The sequence below is a fragment of the Eublepharis macularius genome, chromosome 4, assembly GCF_028583425.1.
Source record: "Eublepharis macularius isolate TG4126 chromosome 4, MPM_Emac_v1.0, whole genome shotgun sequence".
Classification (NCBI taxonomy): domain Eukaryota; kingdom Metazoa; phylum Chordata; class Lepidosauria; order Squamata; family Eublepharidae; genus Eublepharis; species Eublepharis macularius.
This window is the reverse complement of record NC_072793.1, coordinates 98609503-98631000: the sequence shown is the minus strand read 5'-3', so window position 1 is coordinate 98631000 and position 21498 is coordinate 98609503. Positions and strand designations below refer to the sequence as shown.

General features: G+C 40.7%; 1 protein-coding gene across 1 annotated transcript in view; it reads left to right on the top strand.

The window, feature by feature from the left end:
• Nucleotides 1-246: 246 nt before the first annotated feature.
• The window catches only part of CACNA2D2 (calcium voltage-gated channel auxiliary subunit alpha2delta 2), a 935072-nt gene continuing 913820 nt past the window's right edge, over nt 247-21498 (top strand). The window contains exon 1 of the mRNA XM_054977462.1: nt 247-371. Within this exon, the coding sequence (XP_054833437.1) occupies nt 247-371 (125 nt within the window). The remainder of the gene's footprint in view (nt 372-21498) is intronic.

Sequence of the window (21498 nt, the reverse complement as noted above, 5' to 3'; positions counted from 1 at the left end):
ACTGCCCCGCTCGTGGCATTTGAGTGCGGGGAGAGAGGCTGCCGTAGCCGCTTGTTCGGCTGGCTGGCTGGCTTCTCTGGAGTAGCCGGAGGATACCCAGCGGCGCCGGCCAGCCTGTCTCCCCCCGCCCCGACCCAGGAAGCCCCATCCAGGATCACAGCCGAGCAGGGGGTGCCTCGAAAGCTCAGCGCCACCACCGGGAGAGGGAGAGCCAGCTGGTGCCGCCGCTGAATTTTTAATGGAAAAATGGCGATCTCGGCTCAGACCTGCGGCGCATCTCGCCTAGTCCCGGCTCTGTGCGGCCAAATAATCCTGTGCCTGGTCCTCTCGACTCCCGCCGCCGAGGGCTTCAGCTTCCCCCAGCAGTACACGTAAGTAAGAGCCCCGACCCCCTCCCCTGTTCCAGGGCAGCCACCCAGCAGCAGCAGCAGCAGCAGCGGGGAAGCGCAGCCTCAGGCTGCCTGGCGGGCGCTTTCCTGGCAACTTGATTCGGGTTGCTTCTGGTGGCGACGAGCGCTTTTTCGCCTCTTCTGCTCCAGAAACCTCCTGCAATACTTCTTTAAACGCCTATTTACATGGCTCAGGGCTTCTCTGTAGCCAGCTTTCCCCCCAGTAGAGGGTGAGGGAAATCAGCTGGCTCAGAGGTTCTGCCTTCCTCCAGCTACTCCTCAGTGTTCAGGCACAGTCAAGTCTGTTCATAGTAACACACGACGACACAGTTTAACAAGCCAAAGGTGCAGTCGTGGATCATAATCCTACTCAACTCATGCTGCTTGCCAAAGTGGTGGGATGAAGTTGTAAATGTTTTAATGCCAAGCCTGCCTTCGGAGATACTTTAGTGTTTTCTCTAAACATTTTAAAACACGAAAGGATGCGCCTAAGAAATGTTTCCCTCAGTAGTACAGCAAGGCTACTGTTCTAAAAAAAGTCCTATAAGACAATATATTAATGATGAGAGTAGTTCACTGGAGAATTCTTTCTTACTATATACAAGTTTTGAAATATGAAGAGCATACTTGATTGTGCTCTCTTATTTATTTCTAGATTTGTGTGGGTGATTTCAGCATAAGTGTTGGCAGGAGTAACTACTCCAGCAAGTTCCTATTTTTAAACTCTTGTTTCATGTGGCTTTATCACTATCTTCATTTTCCTTCCTTTCCCTCTTTTCTTAAAAATATTTGGTATGAATGTAGAAGTAAGATAAAGATTCCCTAAAGTTCATAAATGTATCTGTTCCAGGTTAAAACAAATACTGAAACTTTCTATTTCAGCTAAGAAAGAAGTAGATATCACCTTTACAGCTTACAGATGCACCTGCACAATCTCTGCAATGTAGAAATACCTAGTGAAATTATAGGATAAACTAACAATGCATCAGAAGTTGTAAAGCTACAAGCTATCTAAGGATGCTTTATTATTATCATTGTTATGTGATGCTTCGACTGACACACGTCGATTCCAGTCTGCTGAAACAGAAGCTTAGAAAGCATCTTTCGAGATGGGGAGGTGAAAGGCAATATGCCAAATGTCTTTCAGCAGCAAACTGTTAGGAAGATTCTCGTTAATGCTACACTGATTCAGAACCTCTTCCCTTAAATCTTTCTGATGTATGTTAACTGCGTGAGATGCACAAATCTGCATCTGTTATTTCACATGAAGGTTGGCAATGTGTCCACATGACATCTGCTTCTTTAAATAGGGAAATGTCTCAATTACTTGAATCAATATTAGTAACATTGACCTTTGCTTCTGCTTGGTATTTTGTTGGAATATATTGGATTCAATCTCCAAAGAGGACTTAATTTATTGCCAGTCACACCATCAATGTTTTTGATGGTGTGATTGGCACAAGATTTTAAATGTATTTGACCGGCTGAAGGACATACCTGTCACTGAATTAACGCTCATAAACTCATGTCAAGATGTAATGTGGGCTATTTTCCAAACGGATCCTTTTTTGTCCTTTGGAAACATTGTGGTCATATGTGATGGTATACAGAGCTTGCTGGAGGCCACCCACCCCCACCTTAAAAAGTTTCCTGTGTTGTTGTTTTTTTAACCTACTACAACGCATAGATTCTTCCAGATCTGTGGTGCAACATTGCACCCCTCCTTCTGAGCCTTCACGTACCACTGGCCTCTGAGCTGTCAGCCGGAGCTGCTGAGCTCTCTTGCTGGCAAACAGTCAAAGAGATTTCACTGGAATATAAAGTTCATAAGGTTTCTATGTGGGGTGAGGTACATAGAATGCTTATTCTTGTTCAACACTTAATGTTTAGAGTTTGATCTTACAGTCTTCTTGTGTGCATGAGTAATCTTTACTCAAGCAAGCAGTCCCATAGAAGACCAGTCTCTCTGTATGAATAACAGAAATTACCCTGGTTCTTGTTTCAGTATTCCCCAGGTACTGAATTTGTAACAGCACTTTTAACTTAAAGGGAAATATTCTATTGTAGTTGTAAATATCTGTATTGAAACAATAATACAGAGAACATGTAGGTTGGTGTACAAATTATAAACAACATCATTCTCACAGGTAAAAAAAAATAGAAATGTTAGAAGACCTGTTGTACAAATCTCATTTTAAATCCTGCCAAGTAAAAATGTTGAAAAACATGTTGTAAAATGTGTGTTCTTTTTGCCTCTTGTTTAGTAAGGGCACTAATATTACCACCATGTGCTTGATCCTGTATTCTGAAGCTCTCCAAAAACTTGTTGAAGTGAATGATTATCAAAACGTACTACAATTCAATAGAGGAATAGTCCAGTAAGAATGATCAGTATGTTTTATGTGAGATAGTGGTGGTTAAGATGTAATCATAATGTGCCATGTAACTTGTGTGCATGTGAATATATCTCAGCTGATATTGCATCTGAAAACAAGAAGAGAATACAGATTTTGATTTGTGCCTTTGTTGCTTTGACTTTCACTAATGCATATTTTCTGAAAGAAAGAAGAGGCAAAACTGGTTATTGGAAATTGATGTATTATTATTGGCTAATGCCCTTTAACATGTGAGTTGTAATGCAACATACTGCTCTCCAGGGATCACATCAATGCAAAATTTAATACTGAAAAGTAGAAATACTGTAGAAGAAGGAAAACACAATCTCATCTGAATTCCTTTCCATTACAAACCTCACTGAAATGACCCTTAATTTAGAAAGCAAATTCAGACTATTGAAGTAGGTCAAATTTCGAAGAATTTCTTTGTCAGAATTACATTTCTATAGCAAAATAAGATTCTCAGAATGCTTCTATTTTTTTCATCACATGAGACAATACTTTTTACTATGTGCATGTATTGGTTTATTTATACAACACCATGAGTGTAGATGGTGCCTTACAATTTCTTAGATGGTCTCAAGAAGGTTACTGTTTAAATTAGGCATTGGGTAAAACAAAAGAAAGAGGCGACAAGGATAACACATTGGGGGAATGTGAGGGAAATACAGTTACTTGTGCTTAAAACATTACTGTTGGCAATGAGGTTTAGGGAATAAATCATAGACTTTTTTTAAAAAAAGAATATTTGAGGGAGATTGCATCATCTGAAAGCAGTGTTGAGTTTGATTAGAAACACTCTTACTTTTTGACATTGTTCTTATGGAATTGTTTCCTTCTCCCCATTTGTAGGTGTGATCTATGAATATATTCCTTAAGTATAAGGCTTCGTCTTTGTGACTAGTTGTAGAGCTGCTTCCATTACAGCAGGCCCTCTTGCCTGAAGCATGCAGAATGATTAAAGTATTTGCACTTGGGTTCCTAAAACTCAGATACGATTTAAATTGTTCACAGTGGTTTTGCATATCAGTTCCCACATTTTGTGCCCTGGTAAACCTCTGGTGTTTTATATTATCTCTCTTTTCCTGGGTACCATGGTTTTAATCATCTTAAGCTGAGCTAAGGAAGGATTGACTCAGTCTGTTGTCTAATGCAGAATTTTTCATTGAGATTTAAAAAACCAAAATCCCAGATTGGAACAGGCCCATTCTGTCAGGCATGTTGGGTGGTATCTATTTGATTGACAAGTTGCTTTTTTTTGAATGGGTATGCCTGTGTACAAAAATGGAATTAAGGGCTTTGCTCTTCAGTACTGATTTCCCCCCCTTTTAAATACTTCTAAGCATTGGCTGATGCTGAATAAAAACATGATCCTGTAGAGGTATGTCAGTAGTCTGTAGATTTGTTGTAATGAAAAAAGATCCAGTATAACTGTTGGTAATTTAGGATATTTTCATCCTGTCCTCAGAATTCTATGAACCGTTAATGGGAGTGGAACTAGTGTTAAATAAATCAAATATATAGTCCAAAGGTGTACTTGTATTCATCTGTAGCTGTGAAAACAGTGAAGAAGTCTGTGGAACTAAACAAATCTGTTGTGGTGTGATTTTTTTTTTCATGGGTAAAGTCTGCTTCATCGGATGCAACAAGTATAGGTTGTTATCAGTATCATAACCTTAAAAAAACAAGCTTATACCCGTAGAACAGGAAAGTTGTTCACTTTTTAAGTTAAAATAAATCGTTTTCCAAAGGCAAGGGAGCTGTTTCTCTCTTTCTAAAGTGCCATTAAATCACAACCAATTTATGGTGACCCCTCATGGGGTTTGACGGCAAGAGATGAGCAGAGGCAATCTGCTATTGCCTTCCTCAGCTTAGCAACCCTGGTTTTCCTTGGTAGTCTCTCTAGTCTCATCCAAGTACTAACCACAGCCAATGCTGCTTAGCATCCCAAAACTGACAGGTTCAGGCTTAGCCATTTTCATACATCTTTAAAATAGTGCGATACTCACAGAAGGCTGCCAGCTTCCTTGTGCGGTTTTTGATGCCATCTGTTTACAAATGCCACAAAAGTGCCATCATTACTGCCTGCCTCCATTTTGTAAATGGATGGCATCAAAAGTTACATGAGGAATCGCGCTATTTTAAAGATGTGTGGAAATGGTTGTAGTCTATGAGAAAGGTTCAGCGTATGAGAAAAATGGTTTCTACTGTTATTTGTAAATGTGAGCTCTGGTTAGCTAATCCTGTTGTCTGGAAGCGTGGTTTGTTTGTTATGTTTGTTCAGTTCCTAGTTCAATCAGTTATCATTATCAAAAGCCAGTTTTGTGTAGTGGTTAAGAGCGAAGGGACTCTAATCTGGAGAGCTGGGTTTGATTCCTCACTCCTCCACTTGAAGCCAGCTGAGTGACCTTGGCTCAGTCACAGCTCTTTAGAGCTCTCTCAGCCTCGCCCACCTCACAGGGTGATTGTTGTGGCGATAATAATAACATACTTTGTAGATCGCTCTGAGTGGATGCTAAGTTGTCCTGAAGGGCAGTATATAAATCGAATGTTGTTGCTGGGCAGTGGTTTCAGGCACCCAAATTCAAAATGGCAAGGAGTCTGTTATCAGATACGCCATGGACTGACACATTTAAACAAATGGGGAATATTGAAGTGACCATAAAAACCAAGTCTAGAGTTGTCCTCAAATGTTAGTTCTTGTTTATCAGCCTTTGTGTTTTCATTCTTCTCAATTCATTATTTGTTGTGTCTTCATGTCAACATGGAACCCTTCTTCATACCTTATGCTATGTCTGTGCAGAGTATGGGGAACTGCACAGCTAGCTCCCTTTTTACAGATGGCCTGAAGAGTTGAGATAGTTTGATAGCTGAATATTCATAGCTGAATATCTGATGCAGAACATGTGGTTGTCCTATGTCCTGAGCAGCATTTGGGAAGACTTTGCAATTAATAAAGGCATGTCCTTCCAGCAGCTCTTTGAGACTGACCAATGTTATCTGTGAGAATCTTGGCTTTGTCTGAAGGAACATTTTATGGAAAAGGTTGTAAACTCTTATCAACCGAAGATGGTCCACTAAAAACTATCATTATATCTACTTGTTTAAAAGCTTGGCAGTTATGGGTCCCAAACACAGAAAGGGTAAATTGTAAACAATTCATTGCAGTATTTCAGCTTTTCATTAAGTCTTCTTTCACTTGTATTCAATTTTATTTTAAATATGGCTACCTCATTCAGAAAATGAAATCAATACAAAAGTAACATTGATGAGCATACCAGTGTATATATTGTTTCTAATGAAATGCTACTGGCAAAATCTTTAGTATTTCTAATGACAGTCTAGTTTTTCTTAATTTTTAATTTCTTATGCAGTTCTTCTCATAATATAATACTAATCCCTATTCTGACAGAAGAGACCAAAAAGGCAATTTCTTTCATCTATCAAAATAGCTCACACAAGGGCAAAATGACCATATAAGAGTTTCTTTTCCATCTCCTATGAGCTAGACATGCATCTGTTATACCAGTGTCTCTCAAATACTTTAAAGTAAAACCCACTTCTAAATTTATTTAGTTTTCAGGACCTTATAATCCTAACAAAACAGAGGTGCTACTTGTGGGTAGAAGGTACAGATGCCAGATTTTGTGCTTTGGTGGGATACTTTCTGGGCATTCCCCCCTATTGTCATGCCTCAAGGCACCACATTCAGCCACATGAAGTGGAAATCTATCAACCTCACAAAGAAACGTGGAGAGGTACACACTGATATTATCTTTCTCCTGAAGAAGGGAGCTCTGACTATAGAAAGTTTACACTCTGAAAATCTTGTTGGTCTCTAAAGTGCCACTGGACTAAAATCCTGCTGTTCTTCTGAACATCAACATGGCTACTCACCTAACAATGCTATAGCAAACACCATTTTTAACTATGGTTGTTGTGGGTTTTCCGGGCTGTATTGCCATGGTCTTGGCATTGTAGTTCCTGACGTTTCGCCAGCAGCTGTGGCTGGCATCTTCAGAGGTGTAGCACCAAAAGACAGAGATCTCTCAGTGTCACAGTGTGGAAAAGATGTTGGCAGGTCATTTATATCCACTCAGGAGGGGTGGGGTTGAGCTGAGTCATCCAGTAAGAGTTTCCCAGGGTGTGGAATGCTAATGGCGGGAGGCTTCACTGTATCCTGAGGAGGTTCTTTTGCATATGGATTGGTGCTTGATGTGCTAATCTTCTCTGCAGGGCTATTGTCGGGTGTAGAGTGTTTTGTTAGCCTGGTGTTTTTCAGAACTGGAAACCATGCTCTGTTCATTCTTAAGGTTTCTTCTTTCCTGTTGAAGTTTTGCTTATGCTTGTGAATTTCAATGGCTTCCCTGTGCAGTCTGACAAAGTAGTTGGAAGTGTTGTCCAGTATTTTGGTGTCCTGGAATAAGATACTGTGCCCTGTTTGAGTTAGTAGCCACTGCTGATTTTTCAGGTTGTCCAAGTCTGCAGTGTCTTTCATGTTCTTTTATTCTTGTCTGGATGCTACGCTTAGTGGTCCCGATGTACACTTGTCCACAGCTGCAGGGTATACGGTATACTCCTGCAGAGGTGAGGGGGTCTCTACTGTCTTTTGCTGATCGTAGCATCTGTTGTATTTTTCGGGTGGGTCTGAATACTGCTTGAAGGTTATGCTTTTTCATAAGCTTTCCCATCTGATCAGTAATTCCTTTGATGTATGGCAAAAACACTTTTCCTGTAGGAGACTGTTTTTCCTTGGTTGTTTGATTCATCCTGGGTTTGATTGCTCTTCGGATTTCATTTCTGGAGTAGCCATTTGCCTGAAGTGCATGGTTTAGATGATTAATTTCCTCATTGAGAAAGTGCGGCTCACATATCCGTCTTGCATGATCCACTAATGTTTTCATTATGCCTCTTTTCTGTCGGGGGTGGTGATTGGAGTTTTTGTGTAAGTACCGATCAGTGTGAGTTGGTTTCCGGTAGACCTTGTGACCTAACTGAAAGTTTGCTTTGCGGATGACCAAGGTATCCAGGAATGGGAGTTTTCCCTCGATTTCTTTCTCCATTGTGAATTGTATGTTCCGGTGGATGTTGTTGAGTTGATTCAAAAACCCCATCAATTCTTCCTCCCCATGGCTCCAAATGATAAATGTATCATCCACAAACCAAAACCATACACTAGGTTTGTGGGGTGCTGATTCTAGAGCTGTTTTTTCAAAATGTTCCATGTAGAAGTTTGCTATAACTGGGCTGAGAGGGCTCCCCATGGCCACCCCATCCATCTGTTCATAGAATTCGTTATCCCATTGGAAGTAACTGGTTGTCAGACAATGATGGAATAAGGCTGTTACATCCTCTGGGAAATTCTGATTAATAAGTGCAATAGTGTCATTTACTGGAACCTTGGAACCTTCACAATGGAGAAAGAAAACTCCAATCACCACCCCCGACAGAAAAGAGGCATAATGAAAACATTAGTGGATCGTGCAAGATGGATATGTGAGCTGCACTTTCTCAGTGAGGAAATTAATCATCTAAACCACGCACTTCAGGCAAATGGCTACTCCAGAAATGAAATCCGAAGAGCAATCAAACCCAGGATGAATCAAACAACCAAGGAAAAACAGTCTCCTACAGGAAAAGTGTTTTTGCCATACATCAAAGGAATTACTGATCAGATGGGAAAGCTTATGAAAAAGCATAACCTTCAAGCAGTATTCAGACCCACCCGAAAAATACAACAGATGCTGAGATCAGCAAAAGACAGTAGAGACCCCCTCACCTCTGCAGGAGTATACCATATACCCTGCAGCTGTGGACAAGTGTACATCGGGACCACTAAGCGTAGCATCCAGACAAGAATAAAAGAACATGAAAGACACTGCAGACTTGGACAACCTGAAAAATCAGCAGTGGCTGAACATAGCCTAACTCAAACAGGGCACAGTATCTTATTCCAGGACACCAAAATACTGGACAACACTTCCAACTACTTTGTCAGACTGCACAGGGAAGCCATTGAAATTCACAAGCATAAGCAAAACTTCAACAGGAAAGAAGAAACCTTAAGAATGAACAGAGCATGGTTTCCAGTTCTGAAAAACACCAGGCTAACAAAACACTCTACACCCGACAATAGCCCTGCAGAGAAGATTAGCACATCAAGCACCAATCCATATGCAAAAGAACCTCCTCAGGATACAGTGAAGCCTCCTACCATTAGCATTCCACACCCTGGGAAACTCTTACAGGATGACTCAGCTCAACCCCACCCCTCCTGAGTGGATATAAATGACCTGCCAACATCTTTTCCACACTGTGACACTGAGAGATCTCTGTCTTTTGGTGCTACACCTCTGAAAATGCCAGCCACAGCTGCTGGCGAAACGTCAGGAACTACAATGCCAAGAGCACAGCAATACAGCCTGGAAAACCCACAACAACCATCGTTCTCTGGCCGTGAAAGCCTTCGACAATACACCATTTTTAACCCTCACAAAAGCCTTTTGATGGAGTGGCAAGAAAATGGCAGCCATGAGAAACAGAAAAATAGTGCTGGCAGGACAAAAATAAGTTCACCTTTCTGTCGTAATAGCACAATAACATATTAAGGCCACACTGTTTCCAAAAAGATCAAAGCAAAACAGATTTAGAAGCGAGTTTTCTGGAGTATGGCGAAAGAATGAGTACAGCTAATGTTATATGAATACCCCCCCCCCAAATTTCTGCCATTTGGAAGCCAAAGCAGAGCCAAACCTCCATACGGAAGCAGCCTAAGTTAAGAAGTGGATTTTAAAAAGTACAGTAAGTTTAGAAGTGGGTCCTACTTCAAAAAGTCTGAAAATCACTGAGTTCTAAACTAAGAATTTCCTAGCTCAGTGTTTATTCTCTTACCCACTACAGTGTACCTACTCTCAAAATTATTGTCTTCACTACATGGTCTACACTTTTGTTGAATAAGAACCGCAACATTTATTTGTTTAAAACACTTTAATGCTGCTTTTCCACCCAATTTTGAAAGCAAACATTAAAAACATATGTGGGGGTGTGCATAATGGGAAAAAATGAGCTGAAAATACACCCGGAAATCACGGTTTGGTTTTGTTAAAGCAGCTTCTTGAACACTGAATCAAATCCAGAAAAATAAATTGTAACGAATCCCTCCCACCAAAAAGTTTGTGTGTTTCATTTCACAACTTTCAAGAACAAGCAAGCATTGCCTCAGAGGGCAGCAGCTTGTTTTTCTGAACAGCGTTCACCAATTAGATCCCAAGGGGAGAGAGACCGTGTGTTATTAACTCAGTTGGCAGGAAGGGGTAATGAGCACAATGCGCATGACTGTATCTCTGCCCATGAGTGTATCTCTACCCCATTGCTACCCCCAAAATGACATTGTCTCCCTGTAATCAGGTCCTCTCAAAAGGGCACCCCTTTTCTGCCTGCCCATCAGCTTTGGACATGTTTGGAAGGGTGACTTCAATCATAGGCTGCAATTTGAAAGACATTCTCTGGGAGTAAGCGCTGTTGAATAACATAGGATTTACACTGGGAGGACCTGTTGGGGTGCATCTTGGTTTGTTTTGCAGCACTACCCAGGCACTAGTCTATCTCCCTTACCCCCCACAATCAGGGCACGTGGAATCACTGTGAGGAAAAGTGTCTGAGGGAAGGGAGAATGGTTTGTTCAGTCAATCAAACTTAATAAAAGCCCTGGAAGACTTCAATCATATGCTGCAATTCTAAAGATACTTCCCTAGGAGTAAGCACAAGAAAACATGGAAACAAAGGTGGTATTGGCACTGTAGAAAAGAAAAAAGTGAACAGGAAGCAAGATTCTTTTTTAATGCAGCCACTTCCCCTCTCCCTGATTTCCCTTAATCAGCTGGTTTCTTAGCTATCAACACTCACTTTCTTCAGGTTCTATTGTTGTTATTGTGTAGTGTAACTGAGGGAAATCTCAGTGGGTCAATGGTTTAGAGGGAGGACTGTGTTCTGGTGTGATTTTGGTGTCATTCAGTGCAAAACCAGCTGCCCCAAAGAGCCTGGAAGCTTGCATTGCAAAGAATGGGGCTGAAACTCATGATAATGAAAAAAACCAAATGGATTATAACCAAGCTGGGAATGTCCCAGCTTGAAAAAAACTCAGCAACAGTGCATATTTGGTTTGGAACCCCTAGATCCAAAAATGAAATGGAATTTTTTTTCAGCGCACACCCCTAATTATAAGTCATTTTTTTACAATTTCTTTCTTGTACATGCACACGCTTAAAAATATTTTTTTAAAAAAAAAGAAGTGTTAATAAGGAAATACCAAATGAAGCAAAAAGGCTTTACCTGTTGGCAGAAGATATAATAGAGGAGATGGGTGTAGACTAATCTCCCTGGGGAGAGAATTCCACAAAATTGATGACATAACTGAGTAGGCCTTGCTCAGGTTGCCACCTGTCTTGCCTCAGATGAGGATGTAATATCCATTGTGCTTTTTGTTTGCTTTCAGATCTAGGAAATAATCAAGAGACACCCAATGGTAATATATTACACATCATACATTCACTTACCTGGTGTGTGGGGTGACTATATTTAATCGTTAGCACTAAATGGCAGCACAATGTGCTGGAAAACACTTTACAGAACATTTAATGTAAGTAACAGGGGCTTTAGTAATCTGAACCTTCTCATTCTCACTATCTTCTGCAAAAAGTTTAATAAGCGCTAGGGGAACGGTAAAGGATAAACTAAAGTCTGAACTGATGGCACTGGCATAAAAGTAAGATGCAAAGCAGTTCTGGAGGCCTCACTTCAGAAAGAATGAGGACAAATGGAATGGGTGCAGAGCAACCAAGATGATCAGGGGCCTGGAGACCAAATCCTATGAGGAAAGACTGAGGAACCTGGGAATATTCAGTTTGGAGAAACGGAGGTTGAGTGGAGACATGGTTGTTCTCTTTAAGTATTTAAAAGGCTGTCACTTAGAGGGGGGAAGAGAGCTGTTCCTGTTGGCATTAGAGGATAGGAGTTGAAACAATGGTTTAAACTACAGGCAGAAAGGTACTGGCTGTATATTAGGAAAAAAACTTCACGTTAAGAGTAATTCAGCAGTGAAATCAGCTGTCTTGGGATGTGGTGGGTTCCCCCTCATTGGCAGTCTTCAGGGAGTGACTGGATGAATACTTGTCAGGGAAGATTTAGGCTGTTCCTGCATTGGACAGCGGTTGGACTAGATGGTCTGTAAGGCCCCTCCCAACTCTATGATTCTATGATTCAAAGCAGACTAGATGGTCTGTAAGGCCCCTTCCAATTCTATTATTCAATGCAGAGTTGTATTGAGCTCCAGAGCAAAAATATAAAATTAGAAAAAAATGTTTTGATAATTTAAAGTGCTTTAGGCAATTTGTGCACCATCAAGCAGAACAGGGCCCACTTTCCATTAATTTTATCCTTGTCATGGGCTTGACAACACACCCTATGACAACCCTCTTTCCTTGATCTCTGAATATAGTAGCTAAGGTTGCCAGCTAAGTTTGCGAGCTCCTGATTGTGAAATTCCTGGAGATTTTGAGAGTGGAGCCTGGGGAGGGTGGGGTTTGGGGAGGGGAGAGACTTCAGCAGGATACAATGCCATAGAGTCCACCCTCCAAATGAGCCATTTTCTTCAGGGGAACTGATCTCTGTGGCCTGGAGATCAATTGTAATTCCTGGAGATCTCCATTTACCACTTGGAGGTTGGCAACTCTAGTAGGAGCTCATATCAGGAGAGAATTCTTGTACTAAGTGATGTATTATATTTCAGCTGCTTTTAAACTGTTTGTATTCATTAACTAGATATGAATTCACTTGCAGGAGTATTTTTTTAAAAATCTTGGTTTCTGGAATGATTGTACTAAGTAGATCATGCTTAGGGAATCTTAGCAAAGACAACCAAGTGTGTGTCACAGAGTCTTTGTCCTGGAAGGGACTGTCTAGGCCAGTATTGGCCAAATGAGGCAAGATCTTCCACATTCATAGTAAATATGCTGAGCATACAGAAAATATAAATACAATTATTTGTGCTATGGTAAAGAAGAAATCCAGGCTGCCCCCAGTATATTCTGTCAAATAAAGAGGGTACACATTCCATCAAAAGAAGACGACAATCCTCAGAACAGTTTCCTGGAAGAAAGCCCCACTAAATAGACCTGAGTAGGATTTAGAATAGCTCTGCTAAGGATGGCACTGTTATTCTCTTGAGTATGTGGGTCTCATTTTCTAGAAGGTGAGAACGTGCACATATATTCTTGTGAGGGAGTGCATGCGTGGTGGGAAGGGATCACTGGCTACTTATTCTAAAATGGATGGCAGGGAATCCAATAGATGTGCCTACGGCTGGGAACACATTTTGTGCTTATATTTAAATAGTCTTCAACCTGTGTTGGTATACCATTTCAAGATAGCTATATGAAGGAGAATCTCTAGAGTCCACAACCAAACTGAGGAGAATTTTTTTAATGATGCAAATATGTCATCACTGCATACCATTCCCTAAATATCACTGCCATCAAGAATTTTCCTTGGTACATTTGTATTACTCCATCTAATATCTTATATTCAGTACTCTAGCATTCCCAGATAAAACAAAAACCTCCTTTGTACCAAATGAAGAAATTGGTTCAGTGTGTACATTCAAATAAATGAAATTACTCTGTCTTAATTACAGGTTTCTTTTAGTATATTCTTATATTGGGCCCAAGAACTACTATCTAATAACAGGGAGCTTTGAAAGCAGTCAGATTTCTGCCCTGTGGTCATTTTATAAACTCAGGACAATGATGTAAAAGAATTATAGTGATACCTTTCTCTTGTCTTCTTTCTTCATACATATATGTCTTGGGCATACATTCATATAGCTAGATTTCTGAAGTGCAAGAGCTACTTATTTTAAAACACTTGTGCTTACAGCAGTCTGTCTGAAGAAACCTGAGACTCATAGCTGATTTTCTGAGTCAGTTCAGTTTTATGTAACAGTGTCCTTTTTCTTCTCATGGAAAAGAACATTGCCCTGCAAGAAGGGATAACACTGTAGCAACAAAGAATCCAGTTCATGAAAAGAGTGTTGTGTAAATATTACAATAAGAAGTTGAATTATCCTCTTTCTTTGCTGTTCTGGCAGGTGTCAGATGCTCAGTGAAAACTCTGGATATGAATTTTTGCATAGTTTTCATTGCTCTAAAAGTAACTCTGCAGATGAGGACAAGCCAAAATACCATACTGTCTTTTTAGAATTAAAATATCCAGTGTATTTGCTCTCTATACTGCATTTGCCATGTTGAAGACAAGATAAAATCTTATGTTTTCATATCAGGAGGGTAAAGCTGTTTCTGTTTTTCTTTAGCAAAGTGTTTCATTTCACTGCAAAGGTAAAACCTATGCAGCTGTTCACAAAGCAAGGCAGAGGAAACCACATTTATTATTATTATTGATGATGATGATAATTAGTAATAATTCAAGGCCTCAAAGCCTGAGAGAGTTAGAGGACTATGAGCCTAATACCAGTTGGGTGAACACTACAGTTTCACTGAGCGCACCAGACTTCTTCCTCTTTCCTACTGATGCAGCAGAGCAACATTATACTGAACTTTTTGGTAAATACTTGACCCTACCAATGCTCCTTTTTTTTGTAATCCTGTTAACATTTTTGTATTATATGATGGTGATGACCAAACCAATAGTATTGCATTTCCTACCAAGGAATGAGGGTGTTCCTGAACCCCCAGAGTTTGAATGAAATCAATGTGAACTCAATAAAAGAAGAATATATCTGTCTATAGTTGGATAAGGATGTACAGGCGGTGTGATATCAAGCAATCTTCCTTTCAGTTGAGCTATCCATTCTGAAATAGCACATTAGGGGTGCATAACAGAAAAACAAAGCAGAAATACACAAACAGACATTTCTGGTTTGGCTGATTAAAGCAGCTTCTGGAATGTTGAACCAAATCAGGGAAACTAAATTGTAATGAGTTCCTCCCACCAAAAAGTTTGTGTGTGTAATTTTGTTTTGTACCTTCCAGTAACAGGCAAGCACTGGGCTTGCCTTGCAGGGCAGCCCCTTCTTGTCCTGAACAGCATTCACCAATCACATCCCAAGGGGAAACAGATCTTACATTATTAATTAACTCTGTTGGTGGGAATGTGGAATGAGACTGATGCGCGTGAGTGCATCTCTCCACCTCCCTCCCTGTAGCTACCGGAGAAATAGCATTTTCTCCCTCCCTGCCAATCAGGTCCTCACACGAGGAAACCACTCCCCTCCTATCAGTTGGAAACGTTTGGAAGGGAGACTTCAATCATAGGTTCAATTTGAAAGACACTTCCCTGGGAGTAAGCACTATTGAATAACATGAGACTTACATCTGAGTAGACTTGTTTAGGAACACTTCTATACTCTTTCAGGGCTCTCTTTTTCTGAGTTGAATGGCAACTTTGGCCTTTCAAAAACAATCCTGCCTGCCTCCACAGCAAAAGGAAAACTTACAGAGAAAATATAGGTCTGTTTTGCCAGAGGAGGGGAGGAATTCATCCAGCCATTCTGCCTGCCTGCCTGCCTGCACTTGGGTGATGGAGAAAATTGGCAGCAAGAACACTCTGTTTTGCAGCAGAATACTGAGTATCAAAAGGAAGGATTTGGATTTGACCCTCATTGCGGGAACAAAACTACAAAGCACAAGGAAATGTAGCAGCAACAGGCAACAGCAGGATGCAAAGGTAGTAAGTTATTGGCACTATAGAAAAAGAAGAAAGGGAACATGAAGCAGGATTGTTTTTAATGCTGCACTGGTTGGATCGCTCTCCTACTTGGGAGCACCCCTTTGCCACTGCTCCATTCACCAACACTCATCTTCTATGGGTCCATTGTTGTGTATGTGTTTTATTGTGCTTGAGGAAAAACTGGTGGATCAATGGTTTAAACTAGGAGGGGGACTAATTTTGATGCTATTTTTGGTTAAGTGTCAAAACAGCTGCCCCAGATTCTCATTTCCCCAACCTCTCTTGAAAAGAACAGCGTGTATTTGTGAATGTTTCGCCAAAGCACACACAAGCAACCAAAACTCATGAAAAAGCGGGGGGGGGGAGGGAAGGGGAAGAAGGATCCGCTCCAAGATGGCACTGGCCAATCTAGAACAAACTACTAATGGAATGGAATTATTCTGGAACCCTGGGAACTGAAACTGAAATGGAAATTTTCTTGGTGCACCCCTATAGCACATTGCTGCATGCAAGAGTTCTTCTCCAGTCTGTCATGTGTACATAAATAAGAAAACCTCAGTGTTTAGTAAATCATCATATGGTGATTTTACAAAGTGTAATTTGAACGTAAAGTGACCCTTGCTCATCTTGTACCTAAGATCAATATAATTTTGTCTCTTGTAATCTTTATAGTCGGAAGATCCCTTGTGCTCTTCTATGAGGCACTCTTTAATCCTGTACTTGCTGCTTAGAATCTGCATTGGAAACATTATTTGAGCAATGACAGCCATTAGCCATTTTCATCTAGAAATGCTATGTGACTATCTCAAATTTCATAATGTTCCCAGGAGAGTCTCAGTACAGAGCTGGAAAGAGTGAGTTTTGAGTTAATTCTTTTCATAAGTGAAAACACAATCAGTTTCTATGTAGTGAGGTTGATTTGTGTGTGTGTACATGGAGAGAGGGTGGTCTTCATCTTGCAAAGATGACATCTCAAGAGATGTTAAATCTTCTGTGTATTTTCTGCAATTTTAATACATCTGTGCAGAATGGGGGAGTCACCATCCTGAGAATCTTGGCAAGGTTCTAATCCATTTGATACAGAGTTTAACTCTTGTGGGCAGTGCCAGGGAAAATCACAACAGCCAGGTTGGGAGGTAGGGAACCAAATCTTTTTTACTCCTTGCTCTGCAATATCTTACATGCCAATGGTCTTTAACTTACATGCCAATGGTCATAGAGCCCCACCTGATGAGATGCAAGCTATTACATAGCTACCGTTTTTGTTGCTGTTTGGAAGGACATAGTGCGAGTGAGCATATAAACAAGCCGAGTCTGTGATTCTTGCATCATTGTATACACACTGAGAAGAGTTGAAGAATTGCAAGGTGAGCTCACTTAGTGGCAGTGAGGATTCCTTTTTAGCACTGGCTGGTTCAAAGATCTCCCCTGCCTGCTCCAATGTTCAGTACACATAGCACTGAGTACCATGCCAATGAAAGCTCACTCTTGCCTTTTTCTCTTTTTGTCCTCCATGCCCCCACCAGCCCCATCCCTGCCAGTCAGGCCTCCAGTTCAAGGTTTTGGTGCTGACCTATAAAGCCCTATGCGGACTGGGTCCAGCATATCTGCGGGACCGCCTCTCCCTATATATACACCCCAGTGGACACTTTGTTCTACACACAAAAAACTTTTTGTTGTCCCTGATCCGAGGGAGGCTCGCCTGGCCTCGACCAGAGCCAGGGCCTTTTCAGTCCTGGCACTGGCCTGGTGGAACACTCTGTCTGATGAAACCAGGGCCCGGCAGGATTTATTATATTTCCCTATATATATCTATAGATATGAATATATGGGCCATGTCTGAAATGAAGTAACTCTTCCATTGCCATCTGAGGAGAAGTTTTTATTGTATGTAGTGGTTTAAATTTTATTGTAATGTTTTATCTGCTTTTATGTGTTTTTATGTAAATTAAAATGTTGTGCTCCACCCTGAGCCTGCTTGGTGGGAGGGACGGACTAAAAATCTAATAAATAAATAATACTTTATGCTGCAGAATCAACCTCCCTAAGAAAATTTATCGTTCACAGATTTGGGTAGGGATGGGGACTGTGTACTGCAAACATGAACAAGGAGCATTGGAGAGCTGGTGGAGGGGGGCTATGATAGGTGAAGAGAAGGCAAAGAGATCTTCAGATGTTGTTGTCTCTATACCTGTTTGTGTGCCTGCTTGCTCCTGCACACTGCAGCTCACATTTACTGACCTCGGCTCTCTTGGTCTGCTGCTCATGGTTCTGGCCTTAACGCTGGAGATGTCATAACTGTTGTTCCTCCTCTTCCTTTCATGTTCTGGATATCATGTGTCTGTTATGTCATGAATCTTTTATCACATGTTTGCAGCTCAGTGGGCCCATGTGGCCATTTAGTAGTTAAAGTTGGATCTCATATCTGGAAAGATTGAAGAAAACCACAATACCACCATTGTACCTCATCTCCTTTGACGTCACAGTGTACAGAGACAATATTTTGCATGGAGGATTCCTTGTTAAGTTGATATACATAGTGAGAGGGAAAACCTCTTCCTTCCTCACACTGTTTGAAGTAGAACCACATAGAATAGAGATCCCAAACGTGATGCCCATGGGAACCATTGTGCCCACTTGCACTTTTCCTGGTGCCTACCAAGTGTTTTTAGAAAGTGGGTGTGGCCAGGTGGAGCTTTTGCCAAGTATGGCTTCTGATTGACTATTTTTTAAAAGCACTACTTTTGCATAAGCTGCTTCCACAGCACAAGTATCTGCCCTGTGTGACTGAAGGTAAGCTGTAGCAGCCATTTTGTGGCTAGCTCTGCCTCCTACAGCAGCCGTTTTGTGGCAACTATTTTGTTGCTGCGTCCACCACTCCATGTACGAGTTCCAAATGTGCCTAGAGGCTCAAAAAGGTTGTGGATCCCTGAGATAGAATATTCTGCTAACTTGTACAATATATAAACCAGGTTTTTTGCACTGGAATCAGCTTTTTTAAAAAAGAGCCAGTTAGTAAATATGCTCTCTGAAGGGTTTGGGGAATTAACCATATGGCCTTCTCATTGGGAAGTGGTTCTGCCTCATCATATGGGAATCACAGATGAACAGAGGATGTACCTGCAGCCAAGATGAGCATGTGAATAGTTTAATCTACTGATTCCAGTCCTCAGATGTCTTCTTCCATTCTCCAGCAGAACCATCCTAAGCAGTAGCTTTGATGGGTTTTATGAGGTAGGTAATATAAAGCAATGCTTTGAGAAAAATGGAAAAACTTTTCCTGTTTTCAGAGGAAGACAAAACTTTTACAGAATGTAATATTACTGATTTTACAAATGTTCTTCATGACTTCAATTAGGAATAAGTATCATATGCATGTCAATATTTTTATTGATTAATTATTTTGCTTTAAACTAATTGAATTGACTGAATATATTTTATATTTTGACTATATTATAAATTTTGTGAAATATTACAAATTTTGTGAACATTGCGAACCCCATAGTAGAACAGCTGGATGCACACTGGTCACTGCAGTTGTTGGCCTTGATGTTGGCCTCTCCTATGGTCATCAGTACGATTAAGTTAGAGGTCCTCTTGGCCTATGCATCTGTTGAGGTCTGCCCGAAAGAGCCAAGAGATACACAGGGACAGTATTACATAATAGTCCTGAGCTGCAACCCACAGCATGTTGGCTCAAGCAGAAATGAAAAACTTGTAGAAATTTTGAAGCCCTTGAAACAAAAACATTTTTTCCCATTTTGGGAGAAAATTGAAATATATGCAATATTTTCTTTCTTATCAAGCCAAAACTTATTTTACTGCTTTACCAATGTAAAATTCAGTTAGCATGTAAAATTCTACTATTTGGCAATTGGCATGTTTGTGAAATTTAAAAAAAATGCCTTCGCACATGTATCTTAGTTTTTTTTCATCTGAGAGGTGGGAAAAAGTAAAGTTGAAAACAGAATATACATATTTTGTAATGAAGAAAAGAAAGTGCATTATTTGAAATGAAATCGTCTCAGATATTCCCTCTCCTTAAATTATTGAGGGTGGGTGAAAGGGATTGCTCATTGTCAGCAGGCAAATGGCAAGCCTAAAACCTTAACATCCCCAGTTGGAGAAGTGAAGGCTGTTGCTGGTATTTGTATCTTTAGGTGGTAACCAAAACGGTTGTGAGCAATACATCCTCATGTTTTGACAGGTGGATCAAAGTGCTCTCTTTTTGTGCAATGCAAGCCTTAACATTTTTTTATGGATCTAGGAGACAGCACAAAAATTTAAGAGCAAGACTCATTTTTCCCCAGCGCTGGGACATTACTAGGCTCATGTGCCATGTACTTATGATGAAAGTAAAACATTGGCTTTTTTCTTTTTAAATATTTTGTTTCTACCACCAAATTAAAATTTCATGGTGAAAATTAGGTTTCTCTGTTATATTTCATCTGCAAAGTCTGTGGTTGATGACCTCAAAATCTGAAACCCTTACAATCAGTTTGCAAGGTCTTAAGATCACATTTGGCACACAGAAGTGCCAGAAATTGACCACATTTAATTAATTTAAACTGTTCCCTGGCACAAATCAAAATGTATTTATTCACTCCAAGGAGACGAGCAAAAGCCTGGGGTTGTATTTTTGTGTCTTAGTAAAGGTATCAGGCAGACCGTTTCCTCTCCCCAGACGGTGAGCATCATTGTCTGAGGAAAGTTCATACTTAAGTCTGCTTCATAGGTAACTTTCAGTATGGTTTGTCATCCAAGGGCCCTTGTGACAAACAGAGGCTACCCTGCCCCTGAAAGGTAGAGCAGCCACTCAGCAAAAGAGCAGATGGCTTTGTGTATAGCTCTGCCTGGTTTTTGTGGCAGAGTTTTTGTGGCAGAGTGGTTTAACTCTAGGTCTGGGAGAGAGTAGAGTGGTAAGGAGTGTCTCTGGTTATGAGCAGAGTTCATACCCTTAGTCTGACTCTTGGGGAAGGGCAAACTGATGTGGGTGGAATTGTGTGTGTGTGAAAAGTTTCCAACCTGGTGGCTAGTCAGTGAAAGACTATTTGTACTTGGAAACCTTAAAGGGAATTAAAATCACAATCTGAAGCCATAACTGAAGCTCAAATTTAAGTGTCTCAGCCAGGTTTCTCCTTTGACTATTGGGAGATCTGGGCTGCTGATCTATTCTTTAAAAACAACCTGTACATAATAAAATTAAAATTTATTAAAAAACAAAAAACCCTGTACATAAATATTCTTTGTTACATAAATATTGTTATGTTTGTTATGTTTATAAACCTCCAGAGACCTCTGAGTTCTTACCATAAAACTTACCTCACAGCAGAGAACCTAAAGCCTTTATGCTTGCTACCATAAGAGCACATGGCAACTGAGAGGAAGGGATATATCTCAAAATTGTGAAGGTTATATAGTTTCCCTCAATTGGAAGAAAGGCCTGTCACAGTCACCTTTTGTTTGGGAAATTCGTGTGGAAGGCTATCAATCACAAGAACTAGAAAAGAACCTCTCTGTTCCATTAATGATGGCAACAGTTGATACCAAGCTGCACTGCTAAACATCTTATGTGTGAGCCCCACAGCCTTCTCCATGTCATAGTAGCCTTTACCATGTGCTCCCCATCCCTGCCCTGCATCTCCCTGCAGTAAGGGAGAAGAACCCTGTTGACCAACCAAAAGTTGCTGTGTCATCATCCAACTGCATCCATGGACCTAGCTGTCTCATAGCCAATACTCATAATTTGTCTCCTAGCCTGAGCTGCACGTGAGCTGTGACTGACTTCAGAGGTTGTTGGTATCCATAATGGCTACGAAGAAGGGTGGGAGTAGAGGGGGAAGTACATTCAGCTGGAGCACTTTGAAAAATACCATCTCTTTTGGTGATGTGCTAGTACGTAGGTATCAAATGCTGAATCCTGGACTGAGGGGCTTATGATTTCAGCTAACTTCTGTTACAACTTTGACATG